General features: G+C 37.0%; 1 protein-coding gene across 1 annotated transcript in view; it reads right to left on the bottom strand.

The window, feature by feature from the left end:
• Positions 1–24,180, bottom strand: part of CCDC178 (coiled-coil domain containing 178) — a 384,374-nt gene that overhangs the window by 242,609 nt on the left and 117,585 nt on the right. The window contains exons 15-17 of the mRNA XM_027525955.1: positions 23,086–23,199; positions 13,550–13,695; positions 3,968–4,127 (exon numbers count right to left, since the gene is read on the bottom strand). Of these exons, the coding sequence (XP_027381756.1) occupies positions 3,968–4,127; positions 13,550–13,695; positions 23,086–23,199 (420 nt within the window). The remainder of the gene's footprint in view (positions 1–3,967; positions 4,128–13,549; positions 13,696–23,085; positions 23,200–24,180) is intronic.

Raw genomic sequence — 24,180 nt, 5'->3', positions numbered from 1 at the left:
CAGACATGGTTTAGCAACTACCCAACAACAACAAAACATTTCATTAATTTATTTGCTCAAACATTACCTACTGGGGGAAAAGTGGCCTTGATCATATTAATATTTGATAACCCCATACAAGTTAAATAAAAGGTATTTAAGAAAAAATTATTTGTGATCAATAGGAGAATAATTTTTAAAATCGTATAATCTTTAAAATGATCTCAGAATAAATTCGTTTCTGATTTTTACTGTTTCTGTATCTGGCTGTCCAATAAGTTACGGAATCACTGCCTCTCTATCAACCTAAGAACTTATCATATGAAAGAGTTAAGACATGACTTATTAGCTGAACCTGAAACAGAAATAGACAAAGGAAGTGGTATTTTCTGAGAATGGGAAATATGAAGCAAAAGAAAAAGTAATAAACCATACAAAGTATTGGGAGACTGTCCCTGCTAGAATTCAATCTGGAATTTGCTCATGTCTGCCACAGATCCACTGTAGTTCACTGTACCGCTCATATCATACCCTAAATTACAGAGACAGCAAGACTACTGAACCAACACCAAAGAAAGGCACTGATGCAGAAAAGACAGTGGGACTTCTGAGGATGGCTCATGATAAATTAAAATGCTTTAAATTCCAGTTTTGTTTGGATCTTTCCAGAAGCAAAGAGGAAGATCAGTAGCCATAGCTATAGTACTCTGATGAATATGTGATACATAAATTTTAATCTTAAGCAATCTGTATTTGTAAATTACAGGCAGTTAGTAAAAACTCAACGATATTCAAGAAATCTATCATTTAAAGATATCTGATATGGAATTGCTAACTGAAAAAGACCAAATTTAGCTCTAGAACTTCACTGTATGCTCTCAGAGGTTTATGTATATTTTTCTTATTTTATTAGCTGTTTGTATTTCTGATTCTTGGTGTGTTTTCTCACATCCTCAATTAATTCCACTGTGGCTTTCGTAAAGTGTTTTAATAAGCAATTCCTTAAACGGTCCATAATAGTGATCAATTCTTTTGTCCAGCAGGGACATCTCAGATTAATAACATCATATTTATAATGATATCTAATAATGCTTGTTTCTTTCTTGGAATGCTTTACATTATATTTATAATTTTTAAATTCATCCAATTTCTAGATAGGGATGAGACTATGTTTTCTATGAAGGAGTACATTGTCTTTCCACTCTTTAACACCAATGTGCTTAGTCACTCAGTTGTATCCAACTCTTTGTGACCCCATGGACTGCAGCCTGCCAGGCTCCTCTGTCCACAGGAATTCTCTAGGCAAGAATACTGGAGTGGGCCACCATACCCTCCTCCAGGGGATCTTCCTAGCCCAGCGATTGAACCCAGGTGTCCTGCATTGCAGGCAGATTCTTTACCAACTGAGCCACCAGGGAAGCCCCTTTAACACCAATAACTGATCACAATCATAGATAATGTCACTAATGATAAGCTATATCAATCTCTAAGTTTTTCGTGTTCAAACTCTACTCTTCTGATCATATAAGGTGAATACACAAGAAAGAACGATCTGAGTGCTGATAAGAGACAATTTCATATAAATTAAAGGTTATTTGAAAAGCATTACTGACATCCTCAGCAGAATCCTTAATTGCTAGAAACAGACAGTTTAACCATTGTCACCTAGAGGGAAGAGAAGAGATGGCAAATTTCTTCTGTATTGGATATTATTTAGGAGAAAGGATGGGAGAGAGAGAGATTGAGATTCAGTTTCTGCATACAGCATGCTGCTGCTGCTGCTGCTAAGTTGCTTCAGTCGTGTCCAACTCTGTGCGACCCCACAGACGGCAGCCCACCAGGCTCCCCTGTCCCTGGGATTCTCCAGGCAATAATACTGGAGTGGGTTGCCATTTCTTTCTCCAGTGCATGAAAGTGAAAAGTGAAAGTGAAGTCGCTCAGTCGTGTCCAACCCTCAGCGACCCCATGGACTGCAGCCTACCAGGCTCCTCCGTCCATGGGATTTTCCAGGCAAGAGTACTGGAGTGGGGTGCCATTGCCTTCTCCAGCATACAGCATGAGTATGAGTATTTGCTGAAGTATCAGTCTGGTGTAGTATGGAAAGTATTTCTGAAATGTTCCTGCTTTTAACCATCATCATGCATGTGGACAGTGAAACTAGCCCCCGCAAACCATATGTTCATCCATTTAATTCATTCAGCCATCCAATGAGGATCTTAGCACCTCTCTTGTGCCAGGCATAGTTCTGAGCTTTTAAGATACAGAGAAGAATGTGGCAGAAAATTTCCTGTCCTTATAAAAATACATATTATAGCAGGATTAAGAAGACAATAAAGAAGTAAAAATGGATGAACAAAGCAAGTTCAGATAGAGATCCGTGCTCAGGAACAAGCTTGAGATTATGTGATGTTCCCACATGGCTGGGGGTAGGTATACTTCAGAATGGGAAAACAGAGGCAGTGTCTGAACGAAAAGAAACACAGCTTTCAATTACTGAGCGGTTGCTTATACAGGATTTTCCATTCATCTCTCTCTCCGGCTAACATGATTTGGCATTTCACTAATTATTATGATTCCATATAAGTGCTGAAATGCCAGTCAATAAATGATTATTGGGATCCTACTGTGTCCTCAGCTCCAGTACAATTGGAAAATGTGGTAGAAGTCAAACAAATACTTCCACTGCTGTGATAAAACATGAGGTGGGGAATGATGCTTAAGTCAGTAAGTACTTAAACCTTCTTGTTTCGAGAGCTGAGTTTGAGCTTAAGCTTCTTCAGTCCATCCAAGTCCCAGGAACTCCTCCAAGAGGAGGCAGCATTTGTTGCCTGCCGCTAGATGGCACCAATTATTTTCACATTTTTAAGATGAAAAAAACAACAACAACAAAAATAGGAAACCACTATATCTTTTTCTATGCAATGGCCACATTTAAAATGGAAAAATGTTATGTTATGAGGCACATGATTAATAAAATGATTATTCTTTTACTAATGATTTTCTTATAGGAGGGAATCACAGCAATAGCATTATAGATGGTATGTTCATTCACTCACATTCATGTCTATTCGATGCATATTTGTTCCAAATAATCTTTTTGAAAATATATTAGGAGTATCTTTGAAATATTAAAAGGGAAAAAGGTAATTGAATACATAGAAAATGTATATCATAATTTAATATATATCAGGCTCAAAAATATTTGATAAAAATATATTATGATATTACATATAATTTTTATAAAGTTTTGCAGGAAATAGTTTTAATAAAAACAGTAGAGTTGTTTACTTTTGTAATTTCTGCTTTGTATCAAATAATAGTAACATTTATATTTTTAAAAAACATGGTATTTATTCTTTCAATTAAATGCAACAAAAATTATTATGAAATGTAAAATGGGATGTGAATCACTTAACTAAAGGTATATCTGATATTTTATATCAAAAATTTAATAAGGATAGCTTAATAAAACTTAAAACTTCAGATCTAGAAAAACAACATTTTACCATACGCCCTCCTTTTTCCTGACAGGTTTACAGTTCAGTTAAAACATATGCAAGATTTTTTTAAAGGAAAAGAACATGAAATATCCTCATTCTATTTTTTAAAAAAGAAGTGGCTGGTAAACATTCAAAATATGTTTATTCAGAAACAAAATGAACTGTTTTCATATTTGCCATTAGAAACATTAAAATGGCTCTGGAATAAATATAACCTGCCATCAGTAAACCCCAGAGTAAAAGTACAGACATGAGAGTGCACATAAAATGCACTGAGAAGAATGCATACAGCACTCATACACTCTATGAATATATTATAAACACTTATAGTGAATTAAATGAAAAAGAAAAGTTGCATGTTCATCATGCTAATATATTTATTTTAAAAATCTAAACATCTTTGCTACTTCAGGATGAAAGATGAGTGCTGTTAATGTGATTATCACTACATTTCCTTCATTCTAAAATGGCCCCACTGTAATACTCACCTTAATACTGGCCAGAGTTTTTTGCCTCATGTTAAATAACGTTCTGTATCTCTGTTCTTCCTCATAGAGTCTCTCTTCACAGGCTTTTTTCTCATTTACAAGATGATCAAACACAGCTTGTGCATGTTCCTTTTTCTCTCTCAAGGTTATAAACTGGTCACTGTGAAGAAAGAAAGACTTGCATTTGCCACTATTCAATTCACATGTAATTTTCTAATATGTATTTATGATACAGTTAAAAATATGCAACACTGAAAAACGTCTTAGAACTGAATTTCTATGGAAAAATTTCCTGACCCTTTCCATATGTCTGTGCCCATGACATACATCTAAATGATCCAGGTGGAAGATGATTTCTGGAGATGCAGTGGATTCTCTTGGCTCCTTACTCAGGGCACCTCTGTTTTGTTGTCATTCCAAAAGAACTCCCCCTCCACACAGCACATAACTCCAAGGGTACATTCTGATCAGATTAAACCAACCAACATGAGGCTCATTATTCACCAGTAAACATAGATATTGGGGCTTCCCTGATAGCTCAGTTGGTAAAGAATCCGCCTACAATGAGGGAGACCTGGGTTCAATCCCTGGGTTGGGAAGATCCCCTGGAGAAGGGAAAGGCTACCCATCCCAGTATTTTTGCCTAGAGAATTCCATAGACTATATAGGCCATGAGATTGCAAGGAGTCAGACATGACTGAGAGACTTAATATATATATATATATATATATATATATATATATGATCTTCCCAGGTGGCTCAGATGGTAAAGCGTCTGCCACGATGCCTACCACGTGGGAGACCAGGGTTCAATCCCTGGGTGGGGAAGATCTCCTGGAGAAGGAAATGGCAACCCACTCTAGTATCTTTGCCTGGAAACCCCCATGGATGGTGGAACCTGGTAGGCTACAGTCCATGGGGTCGCAAAGAGTCAGACACGACTGAGCGACTTCACTTCACTTCACTTCATATAGTGCAATAAAAGGCAAGAGGTGAATTCCATATAGAAGGCACTCACACATTCACTAAATGTGAACAAGGGCTCCTGCTTTCAAATTTGCTGACAACAGCCATAGTGGAGAGAAAGAAACACAAAAATGAGTACCTATGTTGAGCTGATGAATCAACTAACCTTGAAGCTTACCCTAACTAGAGGCCTCTTGTTATGTGAAATAATTAACTTCCTTATTATTTAAGCTTGTGTGTGTGTGTGTGTGTGTGTGATGTATATGTGAAAGAGAAAGTGTTAGTTGCTCAGTCCTGTCCAACTCTTCGCAACCCCGTGAACTGTAGCCTGCCAGGCTCCTCTGTCCATGGAATTCTCCAGGCAAGACTACTGAAGTGGGTAGCCATTCCCTTCTCCAGGGATCTTCCCTACCCAGGGATCGAACTCGGGTCTGCCACATTGCAGGCAGACGCTATAACATCTGAGCCACTGCTGCTATGTATTTTACTTATTTGCAATTAAGTGCATCCTGACTCAAAGGTAAAATTATTTTTTATGGTGAAATCAGTTATATTAGGAACTATACTAAGTAGAAAAAAATCATTAAAAAGTGGTTAAAACAATGCTGCAAAAATAAATGTATTTTAGAAATAATTGCCAGAGTTGATCAGTAACCCAGAATCCAGAATAAGCAGAGTTGCAAAAGCTCAGCACAGTCTTATGTTACCCACATTCGTTATCATCTCTACTGGTATGGAAAATTGAATCATTTTCATAGTTAGCTATAAAGGCAGCAGGACTAAAAATTTTGAGGGTCTAAAATGGTAAAGTACTTTGAATATAATATCTCATTTAACACAACAACCACCCCATGAAAGGATAATTATTATGGCCATTTACAGATGAAAAACCTAAACTTCAGTATACTAAGCTTATATAAGCTAATTAATAAATGACAGACCCAGAATTCAAATCCAGTTCTGACTAGCTGTATTTGATTCAGCAGCTCAACACAAAATACTCACTTTTTTCCCCTTCTTTCTCTATGCTGTCTGTCATTAGCAAATTTGAAAACATGACTCTGGTCACATGTTTTAGATGGCTGCCTCTTCTTTTAAATGGAATAAAGTCCTCCCCTTTCATCTATCTCACCCGTGTTTTTTCCACTTCATCTCCCGTACTAACAACATCCATAACTCTTCTGTGACGTCCTATGGAAGTATTCACTAATAGCAACATTGACACCAGGTGAAAGAATCAGTAGATTATCCCTAATACAGTTAATCTGCAGTCATCTTCCGTTCCAGTCCTAGTTCAGGAGTCCATTTGCACCATCAGAAGAGCATACAGTTTGGAACAGGACAAACCTTACTGGAGTAGTTCCACTCCTAACTACTGTTGCAGTCTTAATCATTTGATTTCCCTGAGCCTGTTCCTTCAGCATTCATGTGTGAATGTTCTGACTGGATAAAAGAATTTACTGTGAGAACTGGATGAGAGAGGTGCTTAGATTGCCCTTACCAAGTACCTGGCACACTAGGAAGTCAATCAACGTTAGCTTTAAATCTTATTTGACACTGTCATCACTGTTAATTAATAGATTTGTAAATGACACACTGTTCTTTTTCTCCTCTTCCAGGGTAAAGGCAGACGTTAGTCAAGTTTAGGGAGGGAATTGATTCATTGAAACTTGGTGACTATTCTTGCTTTAAGGCAATATAATCTAGGTACAGGACGGAAGGAAACATAAGAGTTGAAACGGTAAGAATCTTGAAGAAAAAAATTTCGTCAGCTCCCCTAGAACATCTTTGCAAGTTTAGTGTAAATTGTATAATTTCAGGCTTTTCCCTTTAAGCCCCCAATATTTTTAAAGATAGTAAATGACACGGATAAATATCTTTCAAAGAAAATGTTTCCTTGCTTTCTTATCTGATACTCTGAATATGATCCAGGAATTTTTAGATAAAGCTGTATGATTACTTGGAAAATAAGTTTTTACCCTATACCCTGTGGTAATAGCTAAACAAATCCTGTGGAGTTCATTGACTTGACTCCATTAAGATATTAATACATAGTATATTAGACTGTGCATAATGTTTTTCTGATATTTTAATCCCTCAAGTGTTATGATTTGCTAATGGTGTATTAGCTTTCTATATTTAAATCAAACCATCACTTTTAAACGTGCCCAATGTAAATTCCTCCAGTAGTCCTCCAAATTCTGTTCTCAATGTGTTAGAAAATAAGAACCAAGAGGAGTAAAGGAAGAATATGTAGTTTCTCAGTGGGGAGGGCGGGCCTATGGATACAGTAAGCCTTAAAGCATGATCATTCTGAAAGGGAAAGGCCTTTGTCAGGTATGCCTATGACTAATGAGGGGACTGTTCAAGAGGCATTTTTAAGACAATTAATGTAAGTACATTCCATGAAGTTTTTATACAATATCTATTTCTATATTCTTACCTCAAAAATGTTATCAAAAAGGTTGGGTGAGGGAGGAGCTAAGATGGCAGAGGAGTAGGACGGGGAGAACACTTTCTTCCCCACAGATTCATCAAAAGAACATTTAAACGCCGAGTAAATTCCACAAAACAACTTCTGAATGCCGGCAGAGGACATCAGGCACCCAGAAAAGCAACCCAAGTCTTCGAAAGGAGAGAGAAGAAATACAGCTCCACCCACCAGAACACCGACACAAGCTTCCCTAACCAAGAAACCTTGACAAGTAACCTGTACAAACCCACACAGAGCGAGGAAATGCCACAATAAAGAGAACTCCACAAACTGCCAGAATACAGAAAGGACACCCCAAACTCAGCAATTTAAACAAGATGAAGAGACAGAGGAATATCCAGCAGATAAAGGAACAGGATAAATGCCCACCAAACCAAACAAAAGAGGAAGAGATAGGGAATCTACTTGATAAAGAATTCCGAATAACGATAGTGAAATTGATCCAAAATCTTGAAACCAAAATGGAATCACAGATAAATAGCTTGGAGACAAAGATTGAGAAGATGCAAGAAAGGTTTAACAAGGACCTAGAAGAAATAAAGAGAGTCAATATAAAATGAATAATGCAATAAATGAAATTAAAAACACTCTGTATACAAGACAGCAAAAGAGACACTGATGTATAGAACAGTCTTATGGACTCTGTGGGAGAGGGAGAGGGTGGGAAGATTTGGGAGAATGGCATTGAAACACGTAAAATATCATGTATGAAACAAGATGCCAGTCCAGGTTCGATGCACGATACTGGGGCTGGTGCACTGGGACGACCCAGAGGGTGGGGAGGGAGGAGGGAGGAGGGTTCAGGATGGGGAGCACGTGTATACCTGTGGCGGATTCATTTCTATATTTGGCAAAACTAATACAATTATGTAAAGTTTAAAAATAAAATAAAATTAAAAAGAAAAAACACTCTGGAGGCAACAAATAGTAGAATAACAGAGGCAGAAGATAGGATTGGTGAATTAGAAGATAGAATGGTAGAAATAAATGAATCAGAGAGGATAAAAGAAAAACACATTAAAAGAAATGAGGACAATCTCAGAGACCTCCAGGACAATATTAAATGCTACAATATTCGAATCATAGGGGTCCCAGAAGAAGACAAAAAGAAAGACCATGAGAAAATACTTGAAGAGATAATAGTTGAAAACTTCCCTAAAATGGGGAAGGAAATAATCACCCAAGTCCAAGAAACCCAGAGAGTCCCAAACAGGATAAACCCAAGGCGAAACACCCCAAGACACATATTAATCAAATTAACAAAGATCAAACACAAAGAACAAATATTAAAAGCAGCAAGGGAAAAACAACAAATAACACACAAGGGAATTCCCATAAGGATAACAGCTGATCTTTCAATAGAAACTCTTCAAGCCAGGAGGGAATGGCAAGACATACTTAAAGTGATGAAAGAAAATAACCTACAGCCCAGATTATTGTACCCAGCAAGGATCTCATTCAAATATGAAGGAGAAATCAAAAGCTTCTCAGACAAGCAAAAGCTGAGAGAATTCAGCACCACCAAACCAGCTCTCCAACAAATACTAAAGGATATTCTCTAGATGGGAAACACAAAAACGGTGTATAAACTCGAACCCAAAACAATCAAGTAAATGGCAACGGGATCATACTTATCAGTAATTACCTCAAACGTAAATGGGTTGAATGCTCCAACCAAAAGACAAAGACTGGCTGAATGGATACAAAAACAAGACCCCTACATATGTTGTCTACAAGAGACCCACCTCAAAACAGGGGACACATACAGACTGAAAGTGAAGGGCTGGAAAAAGATTTTCCATGCAAATAGGGACCAAAAGAAAGCAGGAGTAGCAATACTTATATCAGATAAAATAGACTTTAAAACAAAGGCTGTGAAAAGAGATAAAGATGGTCACTACATAATGATCAAAGGATCAATCCAAGAAGAAGATATAACAATTATAAATATATATGCACCCAACATGGGAGCACCACAATATGTAAGACAAATGCTAACAAGTATGAAAGGAGAAATTAACAATAACACAATAATAGTGGGAGACTTTAATACCCCACTCACACCTATGGATAGATCAACTAAACAGAAAATTAACAAGGAAACACAAACGTTAAACGATACAATAGACCAGTTAGACCTAATTGATATCTATAGGACATTTCATCCCAAAACAATGAATTTCACCTTTTTCTCAAGCGCACATGGAACCTTCTCCCGGATAGATCACATCCTGGGCCATAAATCTAGCCTTGGTAAATTCAAAAAAATAGAAATCATTCCAAGCATCTTTTCTGACCACAATGCAGTAAGATTAGATCTCAATTACAGGAGAAAAACTATTAAAAATTCCAACATATGGAGGATGAACAACACTCTGCTGAATAACCAACAAATAACAGAAGAAATCAAAATTTGCATAGAAACTAATGAAAATGAAAACACAACAACTCAAAACCTGTGGGACACTTTAAAAGCAGTCCTAAGGGGAAAGTTCATAGCAGTACAGGCATACCTCAAGAAACAAGAAAAAAGTCAAATAAATAACCTAACCCTACACCTAAAACAACTAGAAAAGGAAGAAATGAAGAACCCCAGGGTTAGTAGAAGGAAAGAAATCTTAAAAATTAGGGCAGAAATAAATGCAAAAGAAACAAAAGAGACCATAGCAAAAATCAACAAAGCCAAAAGCTGGTTCTTTGAAAGGATAAATAAAATTGACAAACCATTAGCCAGACTCATCAAGAAACAAAGGGAGAAAAATCAAATCAATAAAATTAGAAATGAAAATGGAGAGATCACAACAGACAACACAGAAATACAAAGGATAATAAGAGACTACTATCAACAATTATATGCCAATAAAATGGACAACATGGAAGAAATGGACAAATTCTTAGAAAAGTACAACTTTCCAAAACTGGACCAGGAAGAAATAGAAAATCTTAACAGACCTATCATAAGCACGGAAATTGAAACTGTAATCAAGAATCTTCCAGCAAACAAAAGCCCAGGTCCAGACGGCTTCACAGCTGAATTCTACCAAAAGTTTAGAGAAGAGCTAATACCTATCCTGCTCAAACTCTTCCAGAATATTGCAGAGGAAGGTAAACTTCCAAACTCATTCTATGAGGCCACCATCACCCTAATACCAAAACCTGACAAAGATCCCACAAAAAAAGAAAACTACGGGCCAATATCACTGATGAACATAGATGCAAAAATCCTTAACAAAATTCTAGCAATCAGAATCCAACAACACACTAAAAAGATCATACACCATGACCAAGTGGGCTTTATCCCAGGGATGCAAGGATTCTTCCATATCTGCAAATCAATCAATGTTATACACCACATTAACAAATTGAAAAATAAAAACCATATGATTATCTCGATAGATGCAGAGAAAGCCTTTGACAAAATTCAACATCCATTTATGATAAAAACTCTCCAGAAAGCAGGAATAGAAGGAACATACCTCAACATAATAAAAGCTATATATGACAAACCCACAGCAAACATTATCCTCAATGGTGAAAAATTGAAAGCATTTCCTCTAAAGTCAGGAACAAGACAAGGGTGCCCACTTTCACCATTACTATTCAACATAGTTTTGGAAGTTTTGGCCACAGCAATCAGAGCAGAAAAAGAAATAAAAGGAATCCAAATTGGAAAAGAAGAAGTAAAATTCTCACTATTTGCAGATGACATGATGCTCTACATAGAAAACCCTAAAGACTCCACCAGAAAATTACTAGAACTAATCAATGATTATAGTAAAGTTGTAGGATATAAAATCAACACACAGAAATCCCTTGCATTCCTATACACTAATAATGAGAAAACTGAAAGAGAAATTAAGGAAACAATTCCATTCACCATTGCAACAGAAAGAATAAAATACTTAGGAATATATCTACCTAAAGAAACTAAAGACCTATATATAGAAAACTATAAAACACTGGTGAAAGAAATCAAAGAGGACACTAATAGATGGAGAAATATACCATGTTCATGGATTGGAAGAATCAATATAGTGAAAATGAGTATACTACCCAAAGCAATTTATAGATTCAATGCAATCCCTATCAAGCTACCAACAGTATTCTTCACAGAGCTACAACAAATAATTTCACAATTTGTATGGAAATACAAAAAACCTCGAATAGCCAAAGCTATCTTGAGAAAGAAGAATGGAACTGGAGGAATCAACCTATCTGACTTCAGGCTCTACTACAAAGCCACAGTTATCAAGACAGTATGGTACTGGCACAAAGACAGAAATATTGATCAATGGAACAAAATAGAAAGCCCAGAGATAAATCCATGCACATATGGACACCTTATCTTTGACAAAGGAGGCAAGAATATACAATGGATTAAAGACAATCTCTTTAACAAGTGGTGCTGGGAAAACTGGTCAACCACTTGTAAAAGAATGAAACTAGAACACTTTCTAACACCATACACAAAAATAAACTCAAAATGGATTAAAGATCTCAACGTAAGACCAGAAACTATAAAACTCCTAGAGGAGAACATAGGCAAAACACTCTCTGACATACATCACAGCAGGATCCTCTATGACCCACCTCCCAGAATATTGGAAATAAAAGCAAAAATAAACAAATGGGACCTAATTAACCTTAAAAGCTTCTGCACAACAAAGGAAACTATTAGCAAGGTAAAAAGGCAGCCTTCAGAATGGGAGAAAATAATAGTAAATGAAGCAACGGACAAACAACTAATCTCAAAAATATACAAGCAACTCCTACAGCTCAACTCCAGAAAAATAAATGACCCAATCAAAAAATGGGCCAAAGAACTAAATAGATATTTCTCCAAAGAAGACATACAGAAGGCTAACAAACACATGAAAAGATGCTCAACATCACTCATTATCAGAGAAATGCAAATCAAAACCACTATGAGGTACCATTTCACACCAGTCAGAATGGCTGTGATCCATAAGTCTACAAGCAATAAATGCTGGAGAGGGTGTGGAGAAAAGGGAACCCTCTTACACTGTAGGTGGGAATGCAAACTAGTACAGCCACTATGGAGAACAGTGTGGAGATTCCTTAAAAGACTGGAAATAGAACTGCCTTATGATCCAGCAATCCCACTGCTGGGCATACACACTGAGGAAACCAGAAGGGAAAGAGACACGTGTACCCCAATGTTCATCGCAGCACTGTTTATAATAGCCAGGACATGGAAGCAACCTAGATGCCCATCAGCAGATGAATGGATAAGAAAGCTGTGGTACATATACACAATGGAGTATTACTCAGCCATTAAAAAGAATACATTTGAATCAGTTCTAATGAGATGGATGAAACTGGAACCTATTATACAGAGTGAAGTAAGCCAGAAGGAAAAACACCAATACAGTATACTAACGCATATATATGGAATTTAGAAAGATGCTAACAATAACCCTGTGTACGACACGGCAAAAGAGACACTGATGTATAGATCAGTCTTATGGACTCTGTGGGAGAGGGAGAGGGTGGGGAGATTTGGGAGAATAGCAGTGAAACATGTATAATATCATGTATGAAACGAGTCACCAGTCCAGGTTTGATGCATGATACTGGATGCTTGGGGCTGGTGCACTGGGAAGACCCAGAGGGAGGGTATGGGGAGGGAGGAGGGAGAAGGGTTCAGGATGGGGAACACAGGTATACCTGTGGCGGATTCATTTCAATATTTGGCAAAACTAATACAATATTGTAAAGTTTAAACATAAAAATAATTAAAAAAAGGTTGGGTGAAAAAAAAAACATATATTATTAACCATTTCATATAAGTGAGAAATACTGAAATTAGTGGGAGAGATTATGAATTTCATAACAAATAAAAATTCTTATGCTTGGAAAAGGAGAAACATTAGAAGTTGTTTAAATAAGAATAAACCCAGAGGAGCAACAAAAAATGAAAGCAATTTATAATCATGTGTTTATACAAAAATTATAAAATATCACCTGTATATTTCACACCAGATCATGACAGAAAGTATATATCATTCCAGGAATAAATTTTAAACAGGGAAATTTGATCACATCTCTTTTATAACTGATATAGTAAGTGTTTAATATTTCGATAAATTTAAAGTACTTACTTTAAATAGTCAAGTGTGTGATCAAAAGCAATCTTTTCTTTTTCTTTTTGTTCTAAGTTCTTATTCAGTTGAATGATTTTTGAATGATAAACAATTGTTTTACTTTTAGTGGTCTCTATTTCTTTAAAAATTTGTGAGCGTTTATCCTGGGGGAAAAAATCAGGAGTATTTTAAATACTAGAAGTTTCAAATTCTTGCAATTTAGGAACACAAATAGTTTTTGGCCATGTAAGCAATTAAAAGCAAACAGTAGTTAAAGAGGGAGGGGACACATGTATACCTATGGCTAACTCATGTTGATGTATGGCAGAGGCCAACACATTATTGTGAAGCAATTTTCCTTCAATTAAAAATAAAGGCATTTGGGGAAACAAGAGAATCAGCTCAGTTCATTCACTCAGTCGTGTCTGACTCTTTGTGACCCCATGGAGTGCAGCATGCCAGGCTTCCCTGTCCATCACCAACTCCTGGAGCTTACCCAAACTCATGTCCATTGCATCAGTGATGCCATCCAACCATCTCATCCTGTTTTTTCCCTTCTCCTCTCACCTTCAATCTTTCCCAGCATTAGGGTCTTTTCCAATGAGTTGGTTCTTGCATCAGGTGGCCAAAGTATTGGAGTTTCAGCTTCAGCATCAGTCCTTCCAATGAATATTCAGGACTGATTTCCTTTAGGATGGACTGGTTGGATCTCCTTGCAGTCCAAGGGACTCTCAAGAGTCTTCTCCAACACCACAGTTCAAAAACATCAATTCTTTGGTGCTCAGCTTTCTTTCTAGTTCAACTCTCACATCCATACATGACTACTGGAAAAACCATAGCTTTGACTAGACAGACCTTTGTTGGCGAAGTAATGTCTCTGCTTTTTAATATGCTGTCTAGGTTGGTCATAACTTTTCTTCCAAGGAGCAAGGGTCTTTTAATTTCATGGCTGCAGTCACTACCTGCAGTGATTTTGGAACACCAAAAAATTAAGTCTCTCACTGTTTCCATTGTTTCCCCATCTATTTGCCATGAAGTGATGGGACCAGATGCAATGATCTTAGTTTCTGAATGTTGAGTTTTAAGCCAACTTTTTCACCCTCCTCTTTTACTTTTATCAAGAGGCTCTACATCTAATCAAAGCAAACAACAATTCAGGTTTATGTTCTTTCCTCGAGCATTACATCTGATCAGGTTTCCTAAAAGATGGGTTAGAACCATCAATTCTCTCTCCCTCTCTACTCTGCACTAACTCATCTCCTGCCCTGCCCACCCACACACATCTGCACACCTGAAGGACATGTCTTTTAATATGTCAGCATGTGGTCACTGGTTATGAAACATGTATCCTGAAGGCAGGCATGAATATATATTGTTCTGAGGTTTAAGAAAAAGAGGTCAATGTTTAATACCAGCATAATTCCCCAAGGCTGGCTGGTCCAATCCAAGACTGGAGATCTGATTTGGTGTCTTTTTTTGCATGACCCCTTCATGGCTGTTGGTGTCTACATTGACTGGCTGATTTCCTGACTGTGTGATCAACTCAATGCAGGTTTCTGACTCCACATCTGGCCCAACTTCTAGCAATGGATTCCAGTCTCAGCTGCTCCCTTTGCTCCTATTTTCCTCCATTTTCCCCTCACATGCTTCATAATTCTTTCTCTATTCTTACAGGTTTCAAGAAGAATGAATTGCTAACCTTGTATACTTATTTTCCTATAAAAATCTTCTCTTTGTCCAAGATTTGGAACACTGAGTACTGTATTTGAATTTTCATAACATTCACTTTTTTTTTTTTTTTCTGGAAGCTCTGGAATTTTTCCACTAATAAATGAGATGATTTGGGTTTGTTTGTTTGCTACCAGAATATAGTCAAGCCAGCTGACAAGGATTCTTCAATGGACCCCCTAAAATATTATGTTATTTCTAGGAGAAAATTAAACCTAAAAAAAGTGTGAAAAGGCACAAATATGGGTAAAAATAAGTAGGAACGAGTCAGAGACAATGGGCAACTGTGGGTCCGGCATGTTCTCTACTACTCTTGACTTTCAGTTCAGATTCCATAAACGCCTTAAATCTTAAATGAAGATTTTCATGGGAAACTGAGATTTCAGAAGCAACGGTGTCAACAACTTAGACCACCAATTCAGTGATGCTGAAGGTGGTGCCAGAGATTTTACAGTAAAGGAAAGAGACAGTGCACTTTCTGCTGACAGCGGTGAAAAGCAAAAAGTATATCTGTTGCTTTTCATAGGCAACATCAGGCTTCCCTGATAGCTCAGTTAGTAAAGAATCTTCCTGCAATGCAGGAGACCCTGGTTCAATTCCTGGTTCGGGAAGATCTACTGAAGAAGGGATACGCTACCCACTCCAGTATTCTTGGACTTCCCTTGTGGCTCAGTGGGTAAAGAATCCACTGGCAATGTGGGAGACCTGGGTTTGATCCCTGGGTTGGGAAGATCCCCTGGAGAAGGGAAAGGCTACCCACTCCAGCATTCTGACTTGGAGAATTCCATGGACTGCATAGTCCATGCAGTTGCAAAGAGCTGGACACAACTGAGTGACTTTCACCCACTCACTCATAGTGAGGCTTTGATAAATGTGAGCACCATATCCCCTTCCATGGCATCAAAAATATTAGAGATATCCCACAATGAGAAAAGAAATTGTTAGATGCCACATGTCAATCAAGAGTATATGTCTGTGTATCCTGAGTATGCAAAATTGGGAGACCCCAAGAACCATTAGTGAGCCTTTATGAATGCTGAAGTGTCACCAGAGCAAATTGGAATTTAGGCATAAACAACACATTTATAATTTGGGGGGGTCATTTTTTTCTCTAGCCTGGTAACATGTTTCAGCAATTTTGAGGCTCTCCACCCAAAGACAGTTTCATGCCTAGACTTGGAAGGTTCTGGAAATCTGAAACAAAGTTAATTAATGCTTTACTATACAACATTTTTAATTACTTTATCTAAAAAACTATGAAACCACATATTTTCAAAATAGTAGATAATACAAATTATATTCAGATTCTAAATTATTAATTTCAAATAAAATTTTAAATATTTATTTAAGATTTAATTAATGTTTTCACATTATCTAAATGTACTATTTCCAGGTTCTACACCTAAGATTTAATATGGGGCTAAACATAGCAAAAATTCAGTAATACTATTTAGCTTGGGCCATGACTGAATGTTTATGCAGAGTAAAAGATAAAATTATTTGTCTAACTTAGGTTCTTAGAGGGTAGCAATGCTGCTATGAAAAGTGAAAGTGAAGGCGTCAATTACTCAGTCAAATCTTTGTGACCCTGTGAACTGTAGCCCGCCAGGCTCCTCTGTCCATGGAATACTCCAGGAAAGAATACTGAAGGAGAAGGAAAGCCATTCTCTTCTCCAGGGGATCTTCCTGACCCAGGCATCAAACCCAGGTCTCCTGCATTGCAGGCAGATTCTTTACCCTCTGAGCCACCGGGAACACACAGTACTATTTATATACCAATCAACATAATGAGGACTTAACATATGCTATTAATAATGTCTGCAATTTCCTTTAGAATAGAGTTCCACAGCATGACACACAGGCATTCCTTCATCTAGGCATTAGCCTTCTCACTAACTTAATCTTTTTTCAGTCTTATTAACAGGTAATCTGCTCTCTGGTCATGCCAAAGTGCTTGCAATTCCACAAACACATAGCATTCTCCCATGACCTCTTTGCTTTGCAAACACAAGGTCTATTTCTAAAATGTCCTAACTTAATTTCTTCATCAAATTAAAAACTATATAATAATAAAAGTAATGGGAACCATTTGTTAAATGCTTCTAGCGCCAATTATTCTTTTAGCCTTTTTGTGTATATCATCTCTGTTGTCTACAACATCATAGCAAGGCAAATATTCAACCTCCGGTTTTTCTATTAGTAGTTCTTGTTCTTACACATCACCTCCTCTGAAAAATCCTCCTGGATGCCCTCGATTCATCTGTGTTTACTCCTGCTTGACTCTTCCCACACTATTACACTGCTGTCATGGTTCTGCTCACAGTATATTAAGGCTGTCTGATCCCAACAAGATGATGTATTTCTTGAGTGAACCAAGTTCTCCTTTTACTTCCCCAACTCCAGAAACTTCCAACAATATTTAAGACATTTTAAGTGAAAAAGTTGGCTTAAAGCTCAACATTCAGAAAACGAAGATCATGGCATCTAGTCCCATCACTTCATGGGAAATAGATGGGGAAACAGTGGAAACAGTGTCAGACTTTATTTTTCTGGGCTCCAAAATCACTGCAGATGGTGATTGCAGCCATGAAATTAAAAGACGCTTACTCCTTGGAAGGAAAGTTATGACCAACCTAGATAGCATATTGAAAAGCAGAGACATTACTTTGCCAACAAAGGTCCATCTACTCAAGGCTATGGTTTTTCCTGTGGTCATGTATGGATGTGAGAGTTGGACTGTGAAGAAGGCTGAGCACCGAAGAATTGATGCTTTTGAATGCTGCGATTCATGGGGTCTTAAGGAGTTGGACACGACTGAGCGACTGAACTGAACTGAACTGAATTGAAGTACTCAACGGTAATTGGAAAGACAAATTAATGTGAAGGACAAACAAAAGACAAAGAAGCCTTCTTCTCTAATCCTCCAACTCTTAGTAACTTCTATGATGCTGAGCACACACACAAGGTATTCAGCCATGTTTTCCACTGAAATTTATTTGTATTTGTTAGATATACCATCTTTGGCAATTTTTAATTAATATTTTAGCAAATATGAAGATGTGGATAGAAGAACTCTGGAGGCATTCCACTGCAGTCTTGAACACATATGTTTTCTCTTTTGTGACACATGTTACAAGTGCTTTGTTATTAAGAACAGTAGTATGCTGGGTAGTGAGAGCTGGCCTGAATGCTTTTACCCTGATGTTAATGGAAATGCACATAATGATTTATAATTAAACATCATGTCTGCTGGAAGATACTGGTAGATACTATTACACATGTTATCAAGTTAAGTCTTTTTTAAAAAAATAAAAGTGGCTTTTGAATTTTATCAATTTTATTTTAAGTGAACTTTCATTTCTGTACATGCAGTGAACTATATATTTTTGTTGAGTCATCATCACATTCATCAAAAGAGTCTTATTTTGCATAGTATATTCTTTTCAGCATATTGCAAAATTCAATTCACAATATATTTTAAACTGTCATTTATGTTCATAAGTGAGATCACTTATGTATTTTTCAGTTATGGTTTCAGGGTTATATTTTAACATAATAAATTTAAACACTTTCCATGCCTTCTTATGCTCTGAACCTGGTTTTTGTAGGGAGGCTTATAAAGTATCTATGTTTGTCCTTGCCTTTACTAAAATTACACCAATTTTATTGTTATTGATCTATTTTTGCTAATTTTTTCTTCAGATCAGATCAGTCACTCAGTCGTGTCCAACTCCTTGTGACCCCATGAATCGCAGCACGCCAGGCCTCCCTGTCCATCACCAACTCCTGGAGTTCACCCAGACTCACGTCCATCAAGTCAGTGATGCCATCCAGCCATCTCATCCTCTGTCGTCCCCTTCTCCTCCTGCCCCCAATCCCTCCCAGCATCAGAGTCTTTTCCAATGAGTCAACTCTTCGCTTGAGGTGGCCAAAGTACTGGAGTTTCAGCTTTAGCATCATTCCTTCCAAAGTAATCCCAGGGCTGATCTCCTTCAGAATGGACTGGTTGGATCTCCTTGCAGTCCAAGGGACTCTCAAGAGTCTTCTCCAAAAAATAAACTCAAAATGGATTAAAGATCTAAACGTAAGACCAGAAACTATAAAACTCCTAGAGGAGAACATAGGCAAAACACTCTCCGACATACATCACAGCAGGATCCTCTATGACCCACCTCCCAGAATATTGGAAATAAAAGCAAAAATAAACAAATGGGACCTAATTAACCTTAAAAGCTTCTGCACATCAAAGGAAACTATTAGCAAGGTGAAAAGACAGCCTTCAGAATGGGAGAAAATAATAGCAAATGAAGCAACCGACAAACAACTAATCTCAAAAATATACAAGCAACTCCTACAGCTCAACTCCAGAAAAATAAACGACCCAATCAAAAAATGGGCCAAAGAACTAAATAGACATTTCTCCAAAAAAGACATACAGATGGCTAACAAACACATGAAAAGATGCTCAACATCACTCATTATCAGAGAAATGCAAATCAAAACCACTATGAGGTACCATTTCACACCAGTCAGAATGGCTGCGATCCAAAAGTCTACAAATAATAAATGCTGGAGAGGGTGTGGAGAAAAGGGAACCCTCTTACACTGTTGGTGGGAATGCAAACTAGTACAGCCACTATGGAGAACAGTGTGGAGATTCCTTAAAAAACTGGAAATAGAACTGCCTTATGATCCAGCAACCCCACTGCTGGGCATACACACTGAGGAAACCAGAAGGGAAAGAGACACGTGTACCCCAATGTTCATCGCAGCACTGTTTATAATAGCCAAGACATGGAAGCAACCTAGATGTCCATCAGCAGATGAATGGATAAGAAAGCTGTGGTACATATATACAATGGAGTATTACTCAGCCATTAAAAAGAATACATTTGAATCAGTTCTAATGAGGTGGATGAAACTGGAGCCTATTATACAGAGTGAAGTAAGCCAGAAGGAAAAACATAAATACAGTATTCTAACGCATATATATGGAATTTAGAAAGATGGTAACAATAACCCTGTGTACGAGACAGCAAAAGAGACACTGATGTATAGAACAGTCTTATGGACTCTGTGGGAGAGGGAGAGGGTGGGAAGATTTGGGAGAATGACATTGTAACATGTAAAATATCATGTAAGAAACGAGTTGCCAGTCCAGGTTCGATGCACGATACTGGATGCTTGGGGCTAGTGCACTGGGACGACCCAGAGGGATGGTATGGGGAGGGAGGAGGGAGGAGGGTTCAGGATGGGGAACACATGTATACCTGTGGTGGATTCATTTTGATATTTGGCAAAACTAATACAATTATGTAAAGTTTAAAAATAAAATAAAATTAAAAAAAAAAAAAAAAAAAGAGTCTTCTCCAACACCACAGTTCAAAAGCATCAATTCTTCGGCACTCAGCCTTCTTCACAGTCCAACTCTCACATCCATACACGACCACAGGAAAAACCATAGCCTTGACTAGACGAACCTTTGTTGGCAAAGTAATGTCTCTGCTTTTAAATATGCTATCTAGGTTGGTCATAACTTTCCTTCCAAGGAGTAAGCATCTTTTAATTTCATGGCTGCAGTCACCATCTGCAGTGATTTTGGAGCCCGCCAAAATAAAGTTTGACACTGTTTCCACTGTTTCCCCATCTATTTCCCATGAAGTGATGGGACCGGATGCCATGATCTTCGTTTTCTGAATGTTGAGCTTTAAGTCAACTTTTTCACTCTCCACTTTCACTTTCATCAAGAGGCTTTTGAGTTCCTCTTCACTTTCTGCCATAAGGGTGGTGTCATCTGCATATCTGAGGTGATTGATATTTCTCCCGGCAATCTTGATTCCAGCTTGTGTTTCTTCCAGTCCAACGTTTCTCATGATGTACTCTGCATATAAGTTAAATAAACAGGGTGACAATATACAGCCTTGATGAACTCCTTTTCCTATTTGGAACCAGTCGTTGTTCCATGTCCAGTTCTAACTGTTGCTTCCTGACCTGCATACAAATTTCTCAAGAGGCAGGTCAGGTGGTCTGGTATTCCCATCTCTTTCAGAATTTTCCACAGTTTATTGTGATCCACACAGTCAAAGGCTTTGGCATAGTCAATAAAGCAGAAATAGATGTTTTTCTGGAACTCTCTTGCTTTTTCCATGATCCAGTGGATGTTGGAAATTTGATCTCTGGTTCCTCTGCCTTTTCTAAAACCAGCTTGAACATCAGGAAGTTCATGGTTCACATATTGCTGAAGCCTGGCTTGGAGAATTTTGAGCATTACTTTACTAGCATGTGAGGTGAGTGCAATTGTGCAGTAGTTTGAGCATTCTTTGGCATTGCCTTTCTTTGGGATTGGAATGAAAACTGACCTTTTCCAGTCCTGTGGCCACTGCTGAGTTTTCCAAATTTGCTGGCATATTGAGTGCAGCTCTTTCACAGCATAATCTTTCAGGATTTGGAATAGCTCAACTGGAATTCCAGCATCTCCACTAGCTTTGTTCGTAGTGATGCTTTTTTGTCTTTTATAGATAAATTATACAATTCATCAAGATTTTAAGATAAATTGTTATGCAATTTTGTATATAATTATGCCTCTTATAATTCTTCTCATAATATGTTCTCTTTGCCTTTAGTAGGTATGCCAAATACTTTCAGTTGTTTTTACCAAAATACTTTATTGGTAATACCAAATTGTAACACTGGCCCATCTCATAAATTTTGCCTTATACTTTATCATCAGTCACTTGTAAGTAAAATGTAAATTGTATTTCTAAATATTCTTAACACAGAAGTAAATAATGAAAACGTGATTAAAAATATTTCCAGTGGTCTACATATCATTTTTTGTTATAATGTTGGTATTGAGTTATGATTTTACTTTATTAGGGTCAAAAAGTAACCTGTATGATTTGACCAGTATAATGTAATAGTTAAGAGCATAGATAGATTCTAGCGCCAGATATAATGAATCTCAACACCATCATTAAGAAGGTGTGTGAAACTGAGCAAGTTAATTAAAAAACTGTGCATCAGATTCTTCAACCACAGAATGGAGATAATAATAGCACACTCTTCATAGAATTATCATGAAGATGAAATTAGTTAATAGGTCTGAGCACTTATAATCATGCAAAATATTTCTTAAAAATGTAAAACATTAACATGTTATTATTATTATACATATTGTTTTCCTTGGTAATGTTTAAAAATATTTCTTTTGTAGCCCTAGGTTTAGCTTTATTTAAACACAATCGCACCTCTACCTCATGGCCCATATGCTGTTCACTGACAAATCCTCTTGGTGGTGGTGGTTGTTGTTCAGTCTCTAAGTCTTGTCTGACTAGTAGTAGCTATTGGTGCTACCTTTAAAATATATTCAGAGGATGGAAAGTTAAAGACAATGCTTTAAATGGTATGTTAAAGCCCTCTGATATACAGCCAGTTGGTTCACGCAGCCTACATACCAGCTTGAGGGTAACATGTCAGATATTAACAAATGCTTTAGTCTGTACACTGGTCTCATCTTCAGAAACATGGTACTGTCTAAGACACTACAAATCCCTCTAGGAATTTAGGAAAGGTAATGGGAAGATACACTAGCCCAGTGGGAAAGACACTGTAAGAAAGAAAATGAAGACACAGAGACTCTGTGTCTGTGTGTGTGTGTGTGTAGGTACACGTGGGCACCCCTGTGTGCACACATGGATGCAAAATCAATTTACTGCAACCAATTATAAATGACAGACACTCATCTAAAATTAAATTTGCTGGAATAGTTTTCATTTACATGAAGAGGCTGCAAATTCAAAATAAATTTTTGACATTAAATTTCTTACCTCAGTTTTTATTATTGCATCCTGGGTTTTCTTCCCCTTTCTTTGCAATTTTTTCTTAGTTTTTTCTACATTTCTTTTAACTTCTCCTCTCTTCTCAAGTACTTCATCTAGCAACTATAGGACAATTTAGAAATTAAGATGTGCAATATTAATAGTCCAATTGTCTGGGTTTAGGATTGATAGTTCCCAAGCGACTATTTTAATAACAACAACATATATTTTGGTGTAAAAGGAAAGGATGACCACACATGAATTACAAAAACATACTATGATATCCATAATCCTAATATCAACTTGAATAACAAAAGAAAATAAAATGCTAATCAATTTTAGCTAAGTAATAACTAATAAACTCACATCGAAATAATAAATTTTCCTGACAATATTTAAACATTTTAATCAAAATTAAAACTCCAAATTTTCAGTACTCATTATAGTGTGTGAAAACTTATTCTTCCAAGAATTTATGCTAAATTAATAGTGTTCATAATTTATACACCGCTAAAGAATAATAAACCAAATTGATTACTGGACTACAAGAAAGTAGAAAACAGTGGCTAGTATAAAATAAAAGAATAAAAGTCATTAATCTTTTCTGGTATTCATTATTATTCTCAGATGATTACACCAAGGCTTTGATGTAACTAATAAACTCCTATCATTAATGTAAGGAGGAGCCATTGTTAAAATAATTTATCTCACTGGTTCTTAATACTGGTTATATATTCATTACGGGAGCGCTGGGATAAGCACTGGAAGTCCTAAGTTGAGATGTACACTCAGAATTTGTTGTTTCCATGGTTTATGCCCTTGTACAAGTTGCTTCATGCAGGTAGGCTCAAGTTGTCTCATTCTATGTTACAGCTAAATTCTCTCTTGCTTATTTTAGAGAGATGCTTTGAAGATCAAAATAAAATTTCATAATAAGGAAACTGAAAATCACAAAGTTTTTAATAAATGAAATTCTGAAAAGTAGTACAGTCTACAAATACAAAGTCACATCATCATTTGCAAATAAAAGACAATTCTGTTGCCAAAATGCCCCAAACGAATATATGCGTGTTCTCCCTTCAGCTGAGGACAAGAATGTATAAC

The sequence above is a fragment of the Bos indicus x Bos taurus genome, chromosome 24 (assembly GCF_003369695.1).
Source record: "Bos indicus x Bos taurus breed Angus x Brahman F1 hybrid chromosome 24, Bos_hybrid_MaternalHap_v2.0, whole genome shotgun sequence".
NCBI classification, from domain to species: domain Eukaryota; kingdom Metazoa; phylum Chordata; class Mammalia; order Artiodactyla; family Bovidae; genus Bos; species Bos indicus x Bos taurus.
Note: the sequence above shows the minus strand (reverse complement) of the source record. Positions and strands in the feature narration are given on the sequence as shown.